The sequence below is a fragment of the Cinclus cinclus genome, chromosome 4, assembly GCF_963662255.1.
Source record: "Cinclus cinclus chromosome 4, bCinCin1.1, whole genome shotgun sequence".
NCBI classification, from domain to species: Eukaryota; Metazoa; Chordata; class Aves; order Passeriformes; family Cinclidae; genus Cinclus; species Cinclus cinclus.
Genome location: NC_085049.1, coordinates 13005356 through 13022666, shown reverse-complemented (window position 1 = coordinate 13022666; position 17311 = coordinate 13005356). Strand labels below are relative to the sequence as shown.

Sequence of the window (17311 nt, the reverse complement as noted above, 5' to 3'; positions counted from 1 at the left end):
TATGAAATTACATCAGGAGTACAGTGGTCGGTTTGGGGCTGGCCAGTCCCGGAATGACACTGATATGTAGTGACAGTCATTACGACGGCAGTCCAGTACTGAAACACAGACCCAGAGGAGCTGTAAAATCTCCACCCACAGGGATATTCAAAACTCTGCTGTTCAGGGCACGGAGCAATCCGACCTCACTGACTCGACTCTGAAGGAATTGCGGGGGGAGGGGGGGTGGTGTCCTCCAGACGCCTCTTCTAGTCCCTCTTCTTGCTTTCGGCGAGCGAGGCTTCTTCAAGCTTTAACTACTCGCCAGCACATCTTTGGCTCCTCGGCCGCAGAGCGAAGGAGAGCAGGACCCACAGGGATGAGCGCGGGTCCCCGCTCGGTCCCTTAAGATGCGGCGGTGTGCGGGGCGGAGGCGGCGGTGCCTTTAAAGGCCGGGGCGCGGGGCGGGCAGGAGCGCGGGGGGAGTTGCTCGCCCGCCCGCCCGGAGCATGCGCTGCTCTGCGCGGGGCGGCGGAGCGCGGCGGGCGGGCGGCACCGCCGCACTCCCCCGGCAGCCAGCGAGCCCCAGCCCGGCCCCGGTGCTGCCGCCGCGCGGGGCCGTGGTGGCGGCCGCGGACCCCTGAGCGCCCGCGGGGGAGCGGGGCTCCGAGCCGCACCCCGGCCCGGTCTGCGCCCGACGGGAGAGGCGGCGAGCCGCGGCGGCCATGGGCAACGAGGCGAGCCTGGAAGGAGGCGAAGGGCTGGGCGCCTTCCCCGAAGGGGCGGCGGCAGCCGGGGATGGCGGCGGCTCCGCGGCCCCCTTGCAAAGCCTGGTCCCGGCCGGGGTGGAGGCGGACCTGAGCCAGCTGAGCGAGGAGGAGAGGAGGCAGATCGCCGCTGTCATGTCAAGGGCGCAGGGGCTGCCCAGAGGGAACCTCGTCGGCGCGGAGCCGCCTCCCATGCAAAGGCATGCACGGAAAATCTCCCTTCTCCCGCTCCTCCCTTCTCCCTTCTCCGTCTCCTCGCGGTGGGGCGGGGGGCGAGTCGCAATACGATCTGGGCCCGCTGCACCTGGAGCCGGCGTTCCGTTTTGCTGGCAGAGGGAGGGACGGGGTGGCTGCACGGGCGCGGGCACCAGGACGGAATCTGCATCCTCTGGCTTTTCCCACTACATCGGTCTCCGCTAACAACGCCGGTCGCCCTTTCCGTGGGCTGCGCCCTCCTTTCCTCTCTTGCACCGATCTGGAACACGGGCAGGTTCTGTTCTGTGTCGGGGCGGGGAGAGATGTGCAGACACCGTTCTGGTTTTCCGTGTGCGGGTGTGTGCTTTAGGGGCTGGATGCCCCGCAGCTCTGGTAGTAGCCAGGGAAGCTCTACTCGAACCGGATGGGTTCTGCAAGCATCTGGAGAGAGAATCTTGTTGAATCTTCCAAAGCTTTTGGGCGTAATGCATTTGCTGACCGTTACTCTGCCAGTTCTGAACCTCTACAACTATCATTTGGTTTCATTAAATAGTCGTGGATTGAGGAGGTGTGTTTCAGCCTATTTTTTCACTTTTTTTCCTTTTTTTTTTTTTTCCCCCCTTCTGTTTTTTCCTTTATTAGTTGCAAGGTGAGAGGCCAAATTATAGATTAAATTGATTGCCACGGCGTTCAGTGTCCTGGAGAGTCATGACTTTACCTCATTGTGTTTTGACGAAGGCTGGGGTGATTTCTTTCCCCGTTCTTTCCCTGCCCCTCAGCGAATTCACAGCCCGACGTGCAACAGGCCCGCTCCCCGGGGCTGCCGCTGTCCTTGGTGCTGAGCCACCAGCGCTGCCCGGCCCCGTGTCGCTGTCCTCGGTGCTGATCCCCCTCCCGGCCCGGCCCGCCAGCCCAGGCCGGCGCCTCTGTTGCTCTCCGGCTCCGGGGCTGGGTGTGTTGTTTGTCTTGAGGGAGGAAGCTGAAAGGAGCCTCCTCGACTGTTTCACGGTGCATTGGCCTCACCCCACATAAATGCATGTTCAGTTTATATAATATCAGGTTTATATAAGTGAATTCTAGAAGAGAGGTAAGGAGGGTGGGATTAAATTGATTCTTGGGCAAATTACTGGAATCACTGAGATTATGCCTGAGATGATGGTCACCATTTTTTAAAACTGGAAGTCAAATTTTCCTATTTAATATCTTGCTTAATTATTGATCAGACATTAGCACTGTGCAAAATAAAATTTTCCATTCAATTCAGGCCTCTGCACAGCTTCTATAGATATTAATGAGGAAGAGAAATATTCTTTAGTTTCATGAAACTAAGCTCAAAATTCCTTTTGTATAACCATCTATGAACAAAGAACCAAGTACTTCAAAACTTACTTTTTATGAGACCATTAGAATGAAAAAATAAAGCTAAATGTTCTTGGAAGCCTTTAGGCTGAACTCATTGCAATGTGAATATATCTGCATTTATAGATGGCTGCTTTCCTACAAACATATTTATATCAGAAGCTACTTTGATCTTATCGTACCATACTTCTACCCTCTATTTAAAGTAAAGGTACTCTAAATTTGTGAATTACAGCCTTTTACCTTGCATCAGAATGTCAGCTTTGACTATTATAGCAGTTCTCATCATAGTATCTTCGTGCCTGTCCCACTGTAACGAAGTTGCTACTTGTCTTTTGTTTCTGGCTTTATTTGCTCCTCTTGCTGTTTTCTTTCTTTGCTATTGAGAGCTACCAAGAATGGTAGTGGTAGTTATCAAGAACCTGATGCAACCAAAACCCTTGGAGTAAGACTCTTCTAAGGATTACAGAAAGGATTACAGATCACCCTCTTCCAGACTGAAACTGGAACTAGTTGTGGTTTTGTGGTTTTTTTTTTTTTTCCCCAATCCAAATGTTAAGCGACAGAGGGTAATCAAAAGAAAAAGAAATTCTGGCTTTCAGTCAATATAGCTTAGCATTTTGGCAGTGTCCTTATAGTAGTATCTGTTAGTTTTTAACATATTAAATGGCTTTTTCCTTTGTGATTTCCAAAATAGCCCTAAAGTGTACGAATTCATTATGTTTGATGGTATCCTGAGGTAAAAATTTTTGCAAATACAGCCTTTTTAATATTAAGCAATATATGTGCCAAGTAACATAGTCACATCTTTTCCACCTTAAAGTGAATGCTGTACATTCTGGAGCTTCTGTAAGCTTTGAGCTTTTAAATCTTGTGAACTTTAATATAAGCATTTAGATCTAGAGCACCTAAAGTGAACTGTCTAATTAGCATGTCCCTACTAATGAAAAAAAAAAAAAGTTTAATTCTCAAGTTTCCAGTGAGATGTTTAGGATCTGTGAGAATCTTTCTATCGTAATTTCAATTACCTGGCTTCAGAAAATTAATGGTTGGGAAATTTATCTGAAACAAACACAGTCAATTTGTAAGCGAGTTCCATTTGTTCTAGCTTCAACAAATGACTCTGTAACTGTGCCAGTGTTCACTTCCTGAGGAATTCTTCTATATCTGAAAGGCTTAGATGGCCAGCTGAATTTATGAACATCTAATACAGCTGCTTGGGTTTTTTGTTTGTTATTTTATTCCCCAGCTCAATCAGCTGGTCACAACAGATATCAATAAAAAAAAAAAAATTGTGCTGCATTTTGATACAAAATGCTAAGAATTTTTGCTGAGTATCACACTTCTGAAGCATATTTATGGTGTATTTTCCAGAATAAATATATATTTTTTAATAAGCTAGCCACTGGAGTATGGATCATTCATACATATCTTGTCTGTAGATATGAAAAGCTCTAACTACCTTTGACTTGCATTGTTACTGATTCTGTCTTTGAAACTATTAATACTGATGAATGAGGAAAATACATGCCCTATTAACAGGTGTTTGTTATTATGGAATTGAAGAACTAGACCAATGGTCCATTTGTTAAATCTCTGCTTACTCCAAAATAAGCTTTGATTTGGCTGTAATATGTAAATGACTAGAGTTGAGTTCCATGAATCAAGACCAAAGTGAGAGGAAACACAGCAGCACAAAGAAAAGCGTTATGTGAGGAAGAACTAAATTATTTTGTATGTAAGGTCTGGTTTGAAGGCTTTAAATCAGTTGTGGGTTTTTCATGATTCAAAAGATTTGAAATCTGGAAAGTTCTTGTCAAAGAAATACAAGGTTTAGTTTGAGGCTTCTGATTCTCCATTTCAATTAAGATTTTTCAGTATCAGTCCCTAGTTGGTTGTAAAGTGGTTGTAGAAAAGAAGACTTCAACTCTCAGGTACCTCAAACTAAATTGAGCAAGTCCTGGCTTTTGACAGAAGTAACATTTCTCAAGAAGCTTGTCTGTTCAAGGCTTTTACTTCCACTAGTTAGCCACGCTCTGTCTCCATTGCTTAGAAACATTGTTATGTACAAAGGCAAGATGAGTCAGGTCTTCAGAATATACCAGTAGCCTTCAAGAGAATCACTTGAGTTTATTTCCTAGATTCATGGGTTTTAATTTCATTTCAGAGCCTGATATCTGACCAGGTGGAAATTTATGGAACACATCATTTGATAAAAATGCAAGCTGGAGCAGAATTCTGCTCCAATCCACAGTTATTTTTTCTTGATAATTTTCCAAGTTAAATTGTTGAAAATGGTTGGGGTTTTTTTTTGTTTGGGGTTCTGCCCTTCTCCCCTTCTATTTTACCTTCACATTTTAAGGTTTGGACATGGCCATGGCACCCTATTTCTGGACCTGAATTTCAATAGCATTGCCCCCACCCCCCCTCCCTTTTCACTTTTACCATTGTTGAATGAAGCCTTCCAAGAGCTTGAACATTTACAAATATAAATGCTGGAAGTATACCAGGATGCTGCTAGTAGACTAGTTGAAATGTTTTCATATGGTAAGCAGTGCCTCTTCAGATAAACCTGGAGCACTTATCTAAATAACAAGAAACAATTGCAGGCACACCTACCTAGTTGCTAATCAGAGTATAAAATTGCTCTTTTAATAAGCAAAAATGCCAGATATTTGAAATAATTAGATTATGATTGGACTTTTCTGAACTATCCTCTTTATGAATTAAATCAATGTTCACTGATGCCAGTGGAAAAGCACCTGTTCACCTCACTGGGTTGAACATTAAGGTCATAAACTTCCAAATCTTGCGGTCAATACATACTGAAGAATGGCAAAGGATAAATGGAATTGTGGAGGGCTGGAAATAGATTGTCCTTAACAAGTATTACTTGAGGAAATTTTTAATTAACAGAAAAAGTCAGATACAAGATTATGAGAAATTCCGTGTTGTGAGAATTGCACACATAGAAATGTCTGCCACTTAGCTTTGTCCTTTTGTATTGCCATTGCTAACAACGTAATGGAAACTAAATGCTAACCAGAAATACTGGTAAGCTCACGGTGACATTAACAATGTAAAAAGCATTTTTAAATATGGCTACTGTAGATGGTTCTGCAGACTTCTGAAAAACTCTTAAAATTGTGCATTTATTTATCTAATTGTTAGTCAAGAAATGAAGTTAAATCTAGTAAATCATTGTTTATTTTGCTCATGAATACCCAAAAAGAAATACCAAGAAGTCTGGCAAACGAAGATCACAGCTGACTGATTCCCTCAAAGTGAAAATTTTATATTGGCAACATTTCTGTGACACTGAAGAGAATACCCTATCTTCCAGCAGAAGCTCAGTGTTAGCACTGAGTAGAATATTTTATTACATCCCTGAACATCAGCAGCAAATACAATATTATTTCCCCTGCTAGCCAAGTATAGCAACAAGTAAAATACTGTGCCACATATGAAGCCATGATCTTGATTTGGGTTCCTACATTCTTAGCTTCATCTTCTCCTGTATCAACATATAGCACAGTATTGTTGCATGGATTTTTCTCAGTTCTCTACTGTGATGTGGTGGGTTTTTTTTAAATGCTCGTCAATGTGAATTGTTGAAATGATGCTGAGAAGGAGTATGGTAGCTATTTCCAAAGAAGAATAAAAAGGTTCAGGGCTAACTGTAAACTAAATCTCTTATTTGATGGAGAACTCCTCTGATTTGTGAGTGGATGGGTGCCGAAATTAATACTTTATGAAGAAGCATCAACTCCTTAACGTACATGAATTTTAGTGCTTTAAATCCCTGCTGCATATTGAATTTTAAATATATCCAAATTTTGTATAAGTATCCAAAAAACAAGCACATAAGCATTTTGCATTGTGCATTTTTTTTTTGTATGGCTGTGCTTTGATCTGTGAATTTTGACACCTCTGTTTCTTTTAGTCTTCTGTCTCCCTGTTTATATGTCCTGAGGAGTAGGGTGGCGAGTTAATAATTTGGATATAGGTATAATAAATTCTAGCTTTGATCTCCTCAGTCTTCTGATTTAAAAGGTATCTGGTTAAATGTTGTTATATTTGATTATTTTCTAAAGAATAAAACAATCTCTGAATGAATACTTGTACAAGACTTTAAAGAATAATGATTTTTAAAATATATTTTACATGCACCTTTTTATAAACCTTGTCTTGAAAACACTTAAGCACTAAGAAACTTTAGAGCACTACCAGTGCACTTCCAGGGTTACTGGTACATGTTATTTGATCTAAGTTTTCTCATATTATGCATTGTTTTAATTTTGCTACATTTTCTCTCTACAGACATCCTGAACTTGATACAAGCCGCCATCCCAGACAACCAGGTAAGCCTCCAGATCCAGGACCATCAGGTTTAAGTAAAAGCAGAACAGTTGATGTGCTGAAGACAGAACAACGGGCGCCTGGACGGAGCCCTTCTACTCTCAGTCTACGGGAATCAAAGTCCAGGACTGATTTTAAAGAAGATCAGAAGCCAAGCATGATGCCCAGTTTTCTCTCAGAAGCCAATCCATTGAGTGCAGTCACTTCAGTTGTGAACAAATTCAATCCTTTTGATTTGATATCAGATTCAGATACAACTCATGAAGAAGCCAGTAGGAAACAAAAAGTTGCCCCAAAAGAGCAAGGGAAACCTGAGGAGCAGAGGAGTCCTGCGAAACATCCAAGTCAACCACAGTCTCCAAAGCCAGCTGTTCAACAAGGACCTGTCAGACCTACTGTCCAACAACCTGAGTCTTCCAAGCCAGTGCCTCAGCAGCAGCAGCCTGGGGAACCAAAGCAAGTTCAGAAACCAGGCCATGGCCAACCAGCAGATGCTAAGCAAGAGCAAGTGAAACAACCACCCCAGCTGAGAGGACCACAAAAATCTCAGCCGCAACCGTCAGAACCAACGAAACCTGTTCAACAACAAACTTCTGCAAAACCTTCATCAGGCCCTACGAAACCATCGCCACAGCAACCAGACAGCACCAAAACGACGTCCCAAACACCACCTCCCACAAAACCATCATCACAGCAGCCAGGACCTGCAAAACAACCATCACAACAGCCCGCACGGCAAGGAGGTCCTGTAAAACCATCTTCCCAGCAGCCGGGGCCTCCAAAACAGCCCTCTCAGCAACCTGGACCTGAAAAGCCATCTGCTCAGCAGACAGGGCCTGCAAAACAGCCACCTCAGCCTGGATCTGGGAAGCCACCTCCACAGCAAACAGGCCTTGTAAAACAAGTGCCACCCCAGGCAGGACCTACGAAGCCACCTTCTCAGACTACAGGGCCCACAAAAGCCCCAGCACAACAAGCAGGACCTACAAAACCACCCAGCCAGCAACCAGGGCCTGAAAAACCCCTGCAGCAAAAGCAAGCTGGTGCAAGTCAACCCACTGAGTCTGCCCCAAAGAAAACCTTCTGCCCTCTTTGTACAACCACCGAGCTGCTGCTGCATGCTCCCGAAAAAGCCAACTACAACACATGCACCCAGTGTCACACTGTGGTCTGCAGCCTGTGTGGATTCAATCCTAATCCTCACATCACAGAGGTGAGTAATTTTCAAACTGATGTTCACTACCAGAGCAAAGAATTCAGTTTACCTTTGTTATGTTGAAATATCAGATGTACTACAGTATATCATCATGATCATTTAACAGGTTCAGTAAATAATTAATGCTATTTCAGAAAACTGCTTATGAGAAAACAGGGTGAAACTGGAGGGGAAAAAAAAAGATTATATAGATTTAGAAATGTGTTCTCATTTCCTCATATAAAAAGAGGAGAAACCCCAGTGTGACTTTTGTCTCATTCTGATTGTTTTTAATCACCTGCTGTCTATGTTTGTAATCTGACCACAATACTCATGTGCACATATATTTATAGATTAATAATTTTTTCTGTTATAAGAACCAACTAAGGAAAAAAAATCAGTCTTTGTTACTCCAGTGTGTGGCTTAGGAAAGGATGTGGAGTGGATTTGCTTTACAACTGTGTCAGTGCTCAGTTGTGTTAGTTGAAAGCCTGAGTCATGAGTTTGACTTGGTGGTACATGGGTTATTTCATTCTTGTGGGATGTTAAGATCTCTGTGGACTCTTTCTAACCTTGATTACCATTCTTGCTGTAATTCTGTAACATAAAAATGGAGTAAAAAGCAATATTAGGACTTGAATTTATTTTAACCTGATTTTGTGGTTGCTTGATTTATTGCTTATGCATATCCTTTATTGCTCTGCATGGGAATAAAGCTTCATGCAACCATTTGATCAGCTTCTTGGGCATCCTCATATGCTACTTTTAAATGTGCAAAGTAATTGGAGTTTGTTTTTGGTACCAACACATTTATCAATTTATGGAAATTCAACTGTAGTAGACCTGGCACCAAAGGCTAATTAATGATAATCAGAAGGGATACTTAGGAAAATTTTTTTTTTCTTGCTTTGGTATTGATTTAGCTGATCTGAGATGCCCACAGGAAGAAGTACAGACTGCTGCTGTATTTTAAACCTGATAAATTTACCTACTAGTATATTTAAAATTGAATAGAAGAATTTCTGAAGCTGGAAAGGTGCTCTGGATATGGTGTAGTCTAAACTTCTGCTCAAAGTTGTGTCACCTAAAGCAGGTTTAGACAATGTTGAATATCTTTAAGGATGGAGGCCTGACAGCCTTTATGGGCAACCTGTGTACTCACTACTACAATGATTAAAGACACTGCTAGCCAGCACATGTTTATTTGTGGTTACCTGGTAACAAACACCAGACTTTTTGCATCCAGCGATATGTTTTTTTGTTGTTGTTTTTTTTTTTTGGGGTTTTTTTTTTTTGGTTAAAATTGCAGATTTAAGCCTGAAAGACTAAATGCAGTAACCACTTGTAGCACCTTGCTTGGTTTAGGAGTGTAATGTCTTCTTTGAGTGTAGGGAAATTGAGGATAGAGATATCTGGCATTGAAGCCTGGACTGGAAAAGGAGTGACTTGAACATCTGTGTGCAGAAACTTCAGAGCATCTGCAACTAACCAGGTAGTTATATATATTTCAGGGTCTACATGAGGAAAGGTCATTCCAGGCTGTTAGTGTAAAAAAAGCTGTAATGGGCAAGAAATGTGATGTATAGATATTAAAGTCAATGAGAAAGTTTTGTGCAAACCTTTTCCTTCAAATTCTGCTAATGTTTTTAGGCCAGAGCTTCTTACACTTACTTGTGAGTGCTGAGTTGTTCGTGTCTGTAGCGTGCTCCTGGAGTCTCTTGAAGCCCCGAGTTTGTGTTCCTTCAAAAGCTTCACATTTCCTATGGAAATGGTCAACAATTTTGGTGTGTTCAAATGAAACAGATTTTGGGAGAGAGTTTATGTAAGAAGATTTTCAAGTATTTGGAAATTCTGTGAATAACTCCTAGTTTTTGAAGTGGGTATTCTGTAAGTGTGAAATTCAGGACTTTCAAACAATAAATACAGCTGCATTTAAGACTGATTGCATACATATGTAAAAGCAGATTTGAATTTCATATTACACATTGAAATAAACAGAGGATATGCATTTATTTAATGATGAAATCACTTCAGAAAATGAAGGTATTGGACATCTAATTTATTCAGCTATTAGTCCCAATCTCCTGACTCCCACTCAGGCTTTTCTCATTTGCTCAGCTTTGCACCACCAGCTGTCTTGCTGAAACTTCATTGTGGGTTTCCTGCTCCAGTCTGCCATTGAAATGTGACAAGAATAATACCTGACTTTATTACTGAATGTTGGAATCAAAGTTAATAGAACCTCCTCTGGCACGTACAAAAAATTCATTTATTTCAGCTGTCAAGGTTCTTGCTTGAGTTTTTATCAGGTTTTCCTTCTACTTTGTTTCCTTTAAGTATTTTGCTTATTAACAAAAGTTTCTGATTCCTTTTTTTACAATACTTTACCCATTTCTTCACATCTATTGGGACGATCATGATTTGAGACTTGGTTGTCAGTTTACTTGCTTATGTTGCAGTTTTTTTGCTTTTGGCTTCTTGTATTTTAACTTCTCCTGAAGTTTTAGTGACCAAAAAGTCTGTGTCTCACCCATGCACTTACTGACTTTTCTGTTGTATTTTAGCTTTCCCTGCTGAATTTTTTTGCCATGTTTCATAATTCCAGAATCCTGCATTGTGTTTTTCACGTGTCTTTTATAACTACTGATTTTATTGCTTATGTTAAACACATTACTTATGAAGAAGCAGTAATTTCAAATTTGATTTGGGGAATGGAGGGCATTTATTTAGGGGAAGAAAAAGATTTTTATTCTCTAAAATTTTCCCTTTGTGCAGCTGCTGGAATTGCTTTCCTAAGACAGTCTCCTTACAAGTTTCTTACAAGGTAGCTCAGTCTCCAAAACTAATTGAGTGAATAATTTTTCCAGTGTAGATCTCTCTAAATTTCTGTGTGCTATATTTCTTGCTGATCCTGAAAAGAATTTAGAAGCTTTAAAAACTGGCTTAGGAAGTAGATTGCATGCATTGTAAAAATATTATAAAATGCAGATAAAAAACCCCTTTAATTTTACTCATGTAAGCCTCTATTTAAAATTCAGTAGTACATGTGCTCTGTCTGTTTCAACTCACTAGAGAGAACTCTGTAGCTAAGAGCAGAAAGTGATACCTGTGTGGCCACAAGGCCAGACCCCTTGAACTATTTCTCTGAACCATCTGACATTGCAGTCCTCTTGAGGAAGAAGGATAGTTGGTGTCTTGCTTTTGTACAGCAGTCTGGAGAGAAAATTCACCATACATAAATGTTCAGTAACATATGTCTCTCTAATCTGTCTAGATATTCATACTCCACTTATCACCATGGCACATGACTGCCTAGCAACAGTTGCATAAAGTAATGGAAAAAATTATATAAGCAGGTTTGACGACTGGTACTCTACTCCATTTGCCTTTCATGTACATCAGAACCTTGTAGGAAGTCTATCTTTTATTATGTGGTGACTTATTTTTCAAATTTTACCATTTTATTTTCCCAAACCCACTCCCATGAGCCATTAGCAACAGAAACCAGCACTTCCCAAAAAAGATTAATCCCATTAGAAAATTTGAATAGGAGTAAGCTTTCTAAAAATGAACAAATGCATCTTGAGGAAAAAAGGCAAAAAGCATGAACTGCTATAAGTTAAATCTAAATGATCAGTGCATATGCTCAATAGCTGGAGTAAATTTTCATTCCCTGTGAACTATGTATTGGAAGATAAATACCTTTAACCCTTGAGCAAGGGTTTAAAGTGTAATGACAAATTCATTGCATTCTTTATGATGGTCATCTGTAAAGCTGATGGTCAAGTAGAGTGGTAAAGCTGTTAATGTTGGACAATTGGCTGTGTGGGCTCTGCTCATGGAGCCCACCTGTGAGGTGTATCTGTGCAGATGTGGATTCTTGTCTTCTAGGTGGTTTTTGAGAAAGGATTATTCTCTGTGAATTTTATCTACATTAGATCATATTTCATCCATTGCTTTGGTGTTCTTTTTTAAGAGACCATTTGAAATTCACCTTGAGGCCAGGTAAAATTTTATACATAGATACTTAACGAAAATTTACATTCAAACAGTGTGAAGCTATGTATTGATATAGGATTTGTTCATTTGTCAAAAGTTCTTCTGGGTGGAGATAAAATGATTTCTTAAAAATATTTTGTTATTTTTGACTTTTTTTTCAAACAATGTGTCTGTACCAAAGATGACTTATTCCTAATGGAAAAAAGAGGAGGGATAAAAATTCCAAGAGTAAGGATAACAAACCTGAGCTGACTATCTCAAAGTGGAGTGTATGGTTTCTGATCAAGTGGAACTTTTTACTGCATTACACATTTATTTTTCAATTCAACATAAAAGAAAATTGACTCAGTCTAAAATATTTTCTGGTTTTGTTGTTACTGCAAACATTTGTGGGGGAGGGGATGTTTATTTTTTTCACTTTTTTTTGGTAGGGCTAGAAATTTTCCTTATCAATTGTACTACATTTTATTGCTTTGATTTTTTTTCTGCTTTGTTTCTGCCTCTCTTTATTTACAATTGTATCACAACATTTGATTTTTAAAAATAATATTTTTTTGTTCAAATATTTATAATTATTTTTGGTGTTTGTATTTTTTTAATTAAAATCCTGCAGCTCTAAATCTCCTAAACATACTTGGGCATGAAGTAGGATCAGTAACTATACAGAATTTAAACAGTCAGAAAGGCATTAATTTTCTTCTGTTATTTTCATTATTATTAGGTTGTATAGGGAGAAAAATATATAATGTTTTAAAATACGAAATATTACTATAATTCTTGTGGGGATTCCAGGTAAGTTTTGCTTATACTTACAATAAAACTAGTAGAAATTATTAAATCTTTGTTGATTACATGACAGTAAAGGAATCTGTTGATTGAAGTATTCCCTGTGGTTTGCAGTCTAGATCCTGCTGCGTTGTAGTAGTACATGGGAACCAGAATTCAACTTGGACTGGAAATTATATATAAACAGGGATAAAACTGCCATCACTGGGGGTAGTGACATGCAAACAAATCCTAAGTTTAATATCAGAGAAAATAGCTTTGAATCTGTACACTCTTTGTGAACTTGGTGGAGGGGTTATAAGGGTTATATAAGTAAAGCAGAAAAAAATAGAAAAAAATCAAGGACCTAAATATTATTATCAGCTGTTATAATCATCGTAAGTTGTATAGAAATGAGTTTAAAAATACTCCAACAAAATCCAAGACTTTTTAAAATTTTGAAAGTATTAATTTAATTGCCAGCTCTTAACTGTGCTGAAGTAAAGTGAGAAGAGTTCTGTAAAACTGATGGGCTTTAGTTTGGGTTCAAATTAATCAGAGAGCAGATGAAAACAAGACTTATTGAGTTGTCATTTAAAAGCCATAAAAGTGTGAAATATTTACTTTAATAAAAAGAGTACTTGGGGTGTTCCAGTGTTACTAACACTGCAATTTCTATGTAAATGGGGATTATTCACAGGTTTTGTGATGAAATGAAGTTAGTATAGTCCCTATAGTTCTGCCCCTAGCCACAACTGCTACACAGTTGTGCAGATAACTAACACAGCTGTGTAGCAGTTAGATATTTAGGAAAATAGTAAAGATCCTTAAGTAGAAGTGTTATGGAAGTACGGGATATTGTTTCTCTCCATGGAATATTCTTAAACAAACTCCCGTATTGTTTCTGTCATAGAGGAAGACTGTGTGCCTACAGTTCTGCTTTACTTTAAGGATTAGATCTAGAAAGAGCAGTGATGCCCTGTGGTTTTTTCCTTTTCTTTTTTCCCTTTTTTGTTTTTTTTCTTTTAAATAAAGGGCAGAACTTAGAGGCAAAACCCCTCTGCATGTGGAACACTCTCCCAATAATTTAATTGAGCAATATTCTACAATATGTTGGAGTGTTTTCTCATTAGTCCAGAAAGCTGGCCCATCCAGTTTTTAACACAAGTAAATAATAAATTAATCTGCATAGCTAAAGATGTCAACTGCAGTCAGCCATCTGCGCCAGTATTGCTGTTGCTCAGCAACTGTAATTTACTACTATGTGAGGCCATGTGATGTGGGATGGTGTCTGCTGGGCAGTCACTGGGCAGCGCAGCCCAGCCCTGCTCTCACCAGACAGATTAATCCTTTTCATGATTTGCTCAGTGCAGCACAGATGAACTTTGTTAACCTTTTCTTTGCCACTCTCTTGATTTGCAGTTAGATTTTTTGTTAATCATTCACATGTTTCTGGCATTTTAAATCGCGGTGCAGTTGATGAAAGCGATGCGCATTTGTTGCATTACCGCATGATGCAGTGCACTGAGTGTGTTTAAGGCTTTTTCCTTGCTATGTACATGAGGCAGCTTAATCATATCCTTGGCTTTAAAAAACTAGTTTTTAGATATCCTGAAATACTGAATTAAAAAAAAAATATGTTCACTATTTTGCTATATGATTCTAATTATGTAAGCTATAAAATAATAGTTCCCCAAACATTCATAATTCATATCCAAACTATAGATTTTTGTATTGGTAATTTCAGCAGAGTGGTGGAGTATGTTTTAAGATTGTGATAACTGCATAATATAATTCAGTAGTGTTAGTAGCTTTAGAACAGCTAAGTAACATTTAAAAATAGTTTTTCCATATTTCTGTTTAAAAAGTTTGCACCAGAATGGGTTCAGCACCAAACTACAGAGCTTGTAACCATTGCTGTGGTTTGTGGAATGGATACCCATGGTCCATGCTGCTGACTAGAATCGAGTGCCATGTTTGTGAGCATCTCGAGTCAGTGTTTCCTGGCAAACTCATAATATTCCTGAAAGGAAGGTAAATATGTATTTTGTGGTAATGATGTATTTGCCTGAAATGAGGATCAGTGGCATTCTGTGTACAATTGTTAAATGTTTGGTTCAGTGTAATTACTCTGAACAGCTGAGGACTTATTCATGGAAGGATGGTGTAGAAGAAAAAACTTTGCTTCTTTAGAAGACATTTTAACTTGTATGTTGACGTACTAATTTAATTTGACTTGTGATAGTTGATTTTTTTTTTTTTATTAATAAGAGGATTTTCTGGTTTACTTTCTTGTCTCAGAGTGTTTTACCACACTTCATGAAGCTGCATAAAACTGTGTGCTTGGGCACTTTATTTTTCATGTTTCTTTCATCATCATCATGGCAAAAATGTCTGCTAAGAGCCAAATCTGGACTTGTCACTGCTCTTTGAAATTGTCAGAGATCAAAAAAGTTACTGTGTTTTCAAACAAGAAACTGATTTTGTCAATATAGCTTTGGAGCTGACCAGTGTTGGCAAAGTTCATTTACATATCTCTGGTAATGTAAACGGATGTTAATATTTTATATCTATTTTAAATTTATTTTTATGGCAGCAAATTACTTCTAAATGAGAATGAGATCCATTCACTTGGAGTGCAGCTCTGCTCTGCAGGAGTGCTAACATGGCTTCGGAGAGCTACATTCATATTGTGTGTCAGTAATTTTTATAGGAAATATGTTCAATCTGCAAGTCAAAATTTATTTCTCATGTGCTTCTGGAGTCATAGAATCAAGATAGATTCTCTTCCTCCCCTACATCATCTGCAGGGATAGAAATTAAGCATGCCAGGCAATGCATTTGCTGACAGCTTTCCTGTTGCTTTTGATGGGTATGTGTGGTTAGAACAAATCTCAACCATTTTTGAAAAAATGAATAGACACTGAATTGCCTTTGACTATGTTGGATTTGTTTAGGATAGGGAGAAGTAATGAAATACAGTTGCTATTTGTTTTTAGTGTCAACTGTTAGCTTGCCTTTATGCATTCATAATCTCTGAGTGGAATGTAGTCTTATAATTTTCTTCAAAGTAATTCTCCATGGATGTTGTTAGTAAAATACCAAATAAATTCACGTGGTGTGTCAAGCTAGAAGAGTTTATGTTATGGTTGATGAATACACAAAATATATTTTAAGTACTTTCTTGTTGTTTTGAGGGCATATAGTTTCTACAACAGTTAGAAAACAATGCAGCAATCTTCTTTGCTCAGGAGTTGAAATCTAAACAAAAATCCTGCATGAAATCTATCAAGTTTACTGCCTAGTTATGGCACTTGTTGGCATGAGTCTCAGAATGAAGAAAATCACTTACAGATTTCTTCTAGAACTAAGACCCAGCTCTCATCACTATATACTGGTGTGTAAAACAGATAGCTTGGGTTTCTCAGCATCAAAGAAGAATCTCCCTCACAGACAAGATCTGCTAAAGCTCACAAGTTCTTCTGGAAACTTTTGCTTTTTAATCCCACACCAAGATATTAGAAATGTGGAGAAAGAAACTAGGAGGTCAAAGTTCCTGCTGCCCAGGAACACTTTTAAGGATAGAGGAGCATTTGTATTTTAGGTATCTGTAACAGCAGTAGGTTTTGCTTCATCTGTAAGAATGTGTAAGAGCATCTGTATGTAATGGAAACCTGTTCCTGTTAAAATTTATGGACAATCTCTGTAATTCTGGTAGAACAAGCAAGAAAATGCTTGATAGAAAACTATATCATATAGCACGTTTCATTTTGAACGCGTACTGTTCCAATCACAGGGCTATAGTTTATGCAGTTTTGTATTTGTTTGAAGATGGGTGTAACCTATGATGACTTGAGCTTTTTGACACTTAATTCCTCCCACTAAAATGCATGGGAGGAATTTTATGTTTAAACCAGCAAGACTTAAAAAATAATACAGTGGAGTGAAACTTAGTAAATTTTTGATTTTAAATTTCAGCCCTCACAGTATCTTTTCTTTTTCCACTGTAGAGCAGAGCCTACCTCCCTAATATAGGAAATCTTACTTTGCCAAAGCCAGACAACTGTGACAGCCTGGTCTTTGATTACACTTAAGCCCTAGAAAACCCTTAAGGATTAATCCAGAAATGGTATTAGTATGTATCTAATTAAATTATATTACTAATATCTAAAATCAGGTAAGGGGATTGATCATTAAGAAAACAAAATGGGAGTTCAGCTAAATGTAATCTTTGCTCAAGTCCTCTGTACAGGTTTGAACCTAATTCCTTTTGTAATTCAAAGGAGAGTTTAAGCATGTGTTCCTGTTTTATTTTTCAGTTATTTTCCCTTTTTAACACTCATTTGCTATATGTTTTTCAAGTAGAAAAGAGACTTGCTTAGACAATCTAAAAACATTTCACTGAAAATGGAAGATAAGAGCAGCCTTATTATGAATGGAACTTTACAGCTGAGGCCAGAAGCTGTCATTGCTTTATGAAGCTGTTAGCAATAATGAACTTATGTTCCAGTGTGTGTTTAGACCATGTTTATCAGAAGAATGGAAATAACTGTTTTAGGAAGCTGCATACAACTCTTAATTTTTGCTGCTGCAAAAATACAAGGCTGACAAAGCACCCCAAAGTAATGAATTCATTGCCTCAGTCCATGACATCAGAGCTCTTTCCTTCCAGTGAGCTCAAACATTACACAGA

At 39.1% G+C, this 17311-nt stretch overlaps 1 protein-coding gene across 1 annotated transcript in view; it reads left to right on the top strand.

Annotated features, from left to right (window-relative positions):
• Nucleotides 1-704: 704 nt before the first annotated feature.
• PCLO (piccolo presynaptic cytomatrix protein) overlaps nucleotides 705-17311 on the top strand; it is a 310788-nt gene continuing 294181 nt past the window's right edge. Inside the window, exons 1-2 of the mRNA XM_062491657.1 lie at nucleotides 705-946; nucleotides 6621-7872. Coding sequence (XP_062347641.1) covers nucleotides 705-946; nucleotides 6621-7872 — 1494 coding nt within the window. The remainder of the gene's footprint in view (nucleotides 947-6620; nucleotides 7873-17311) is intronic.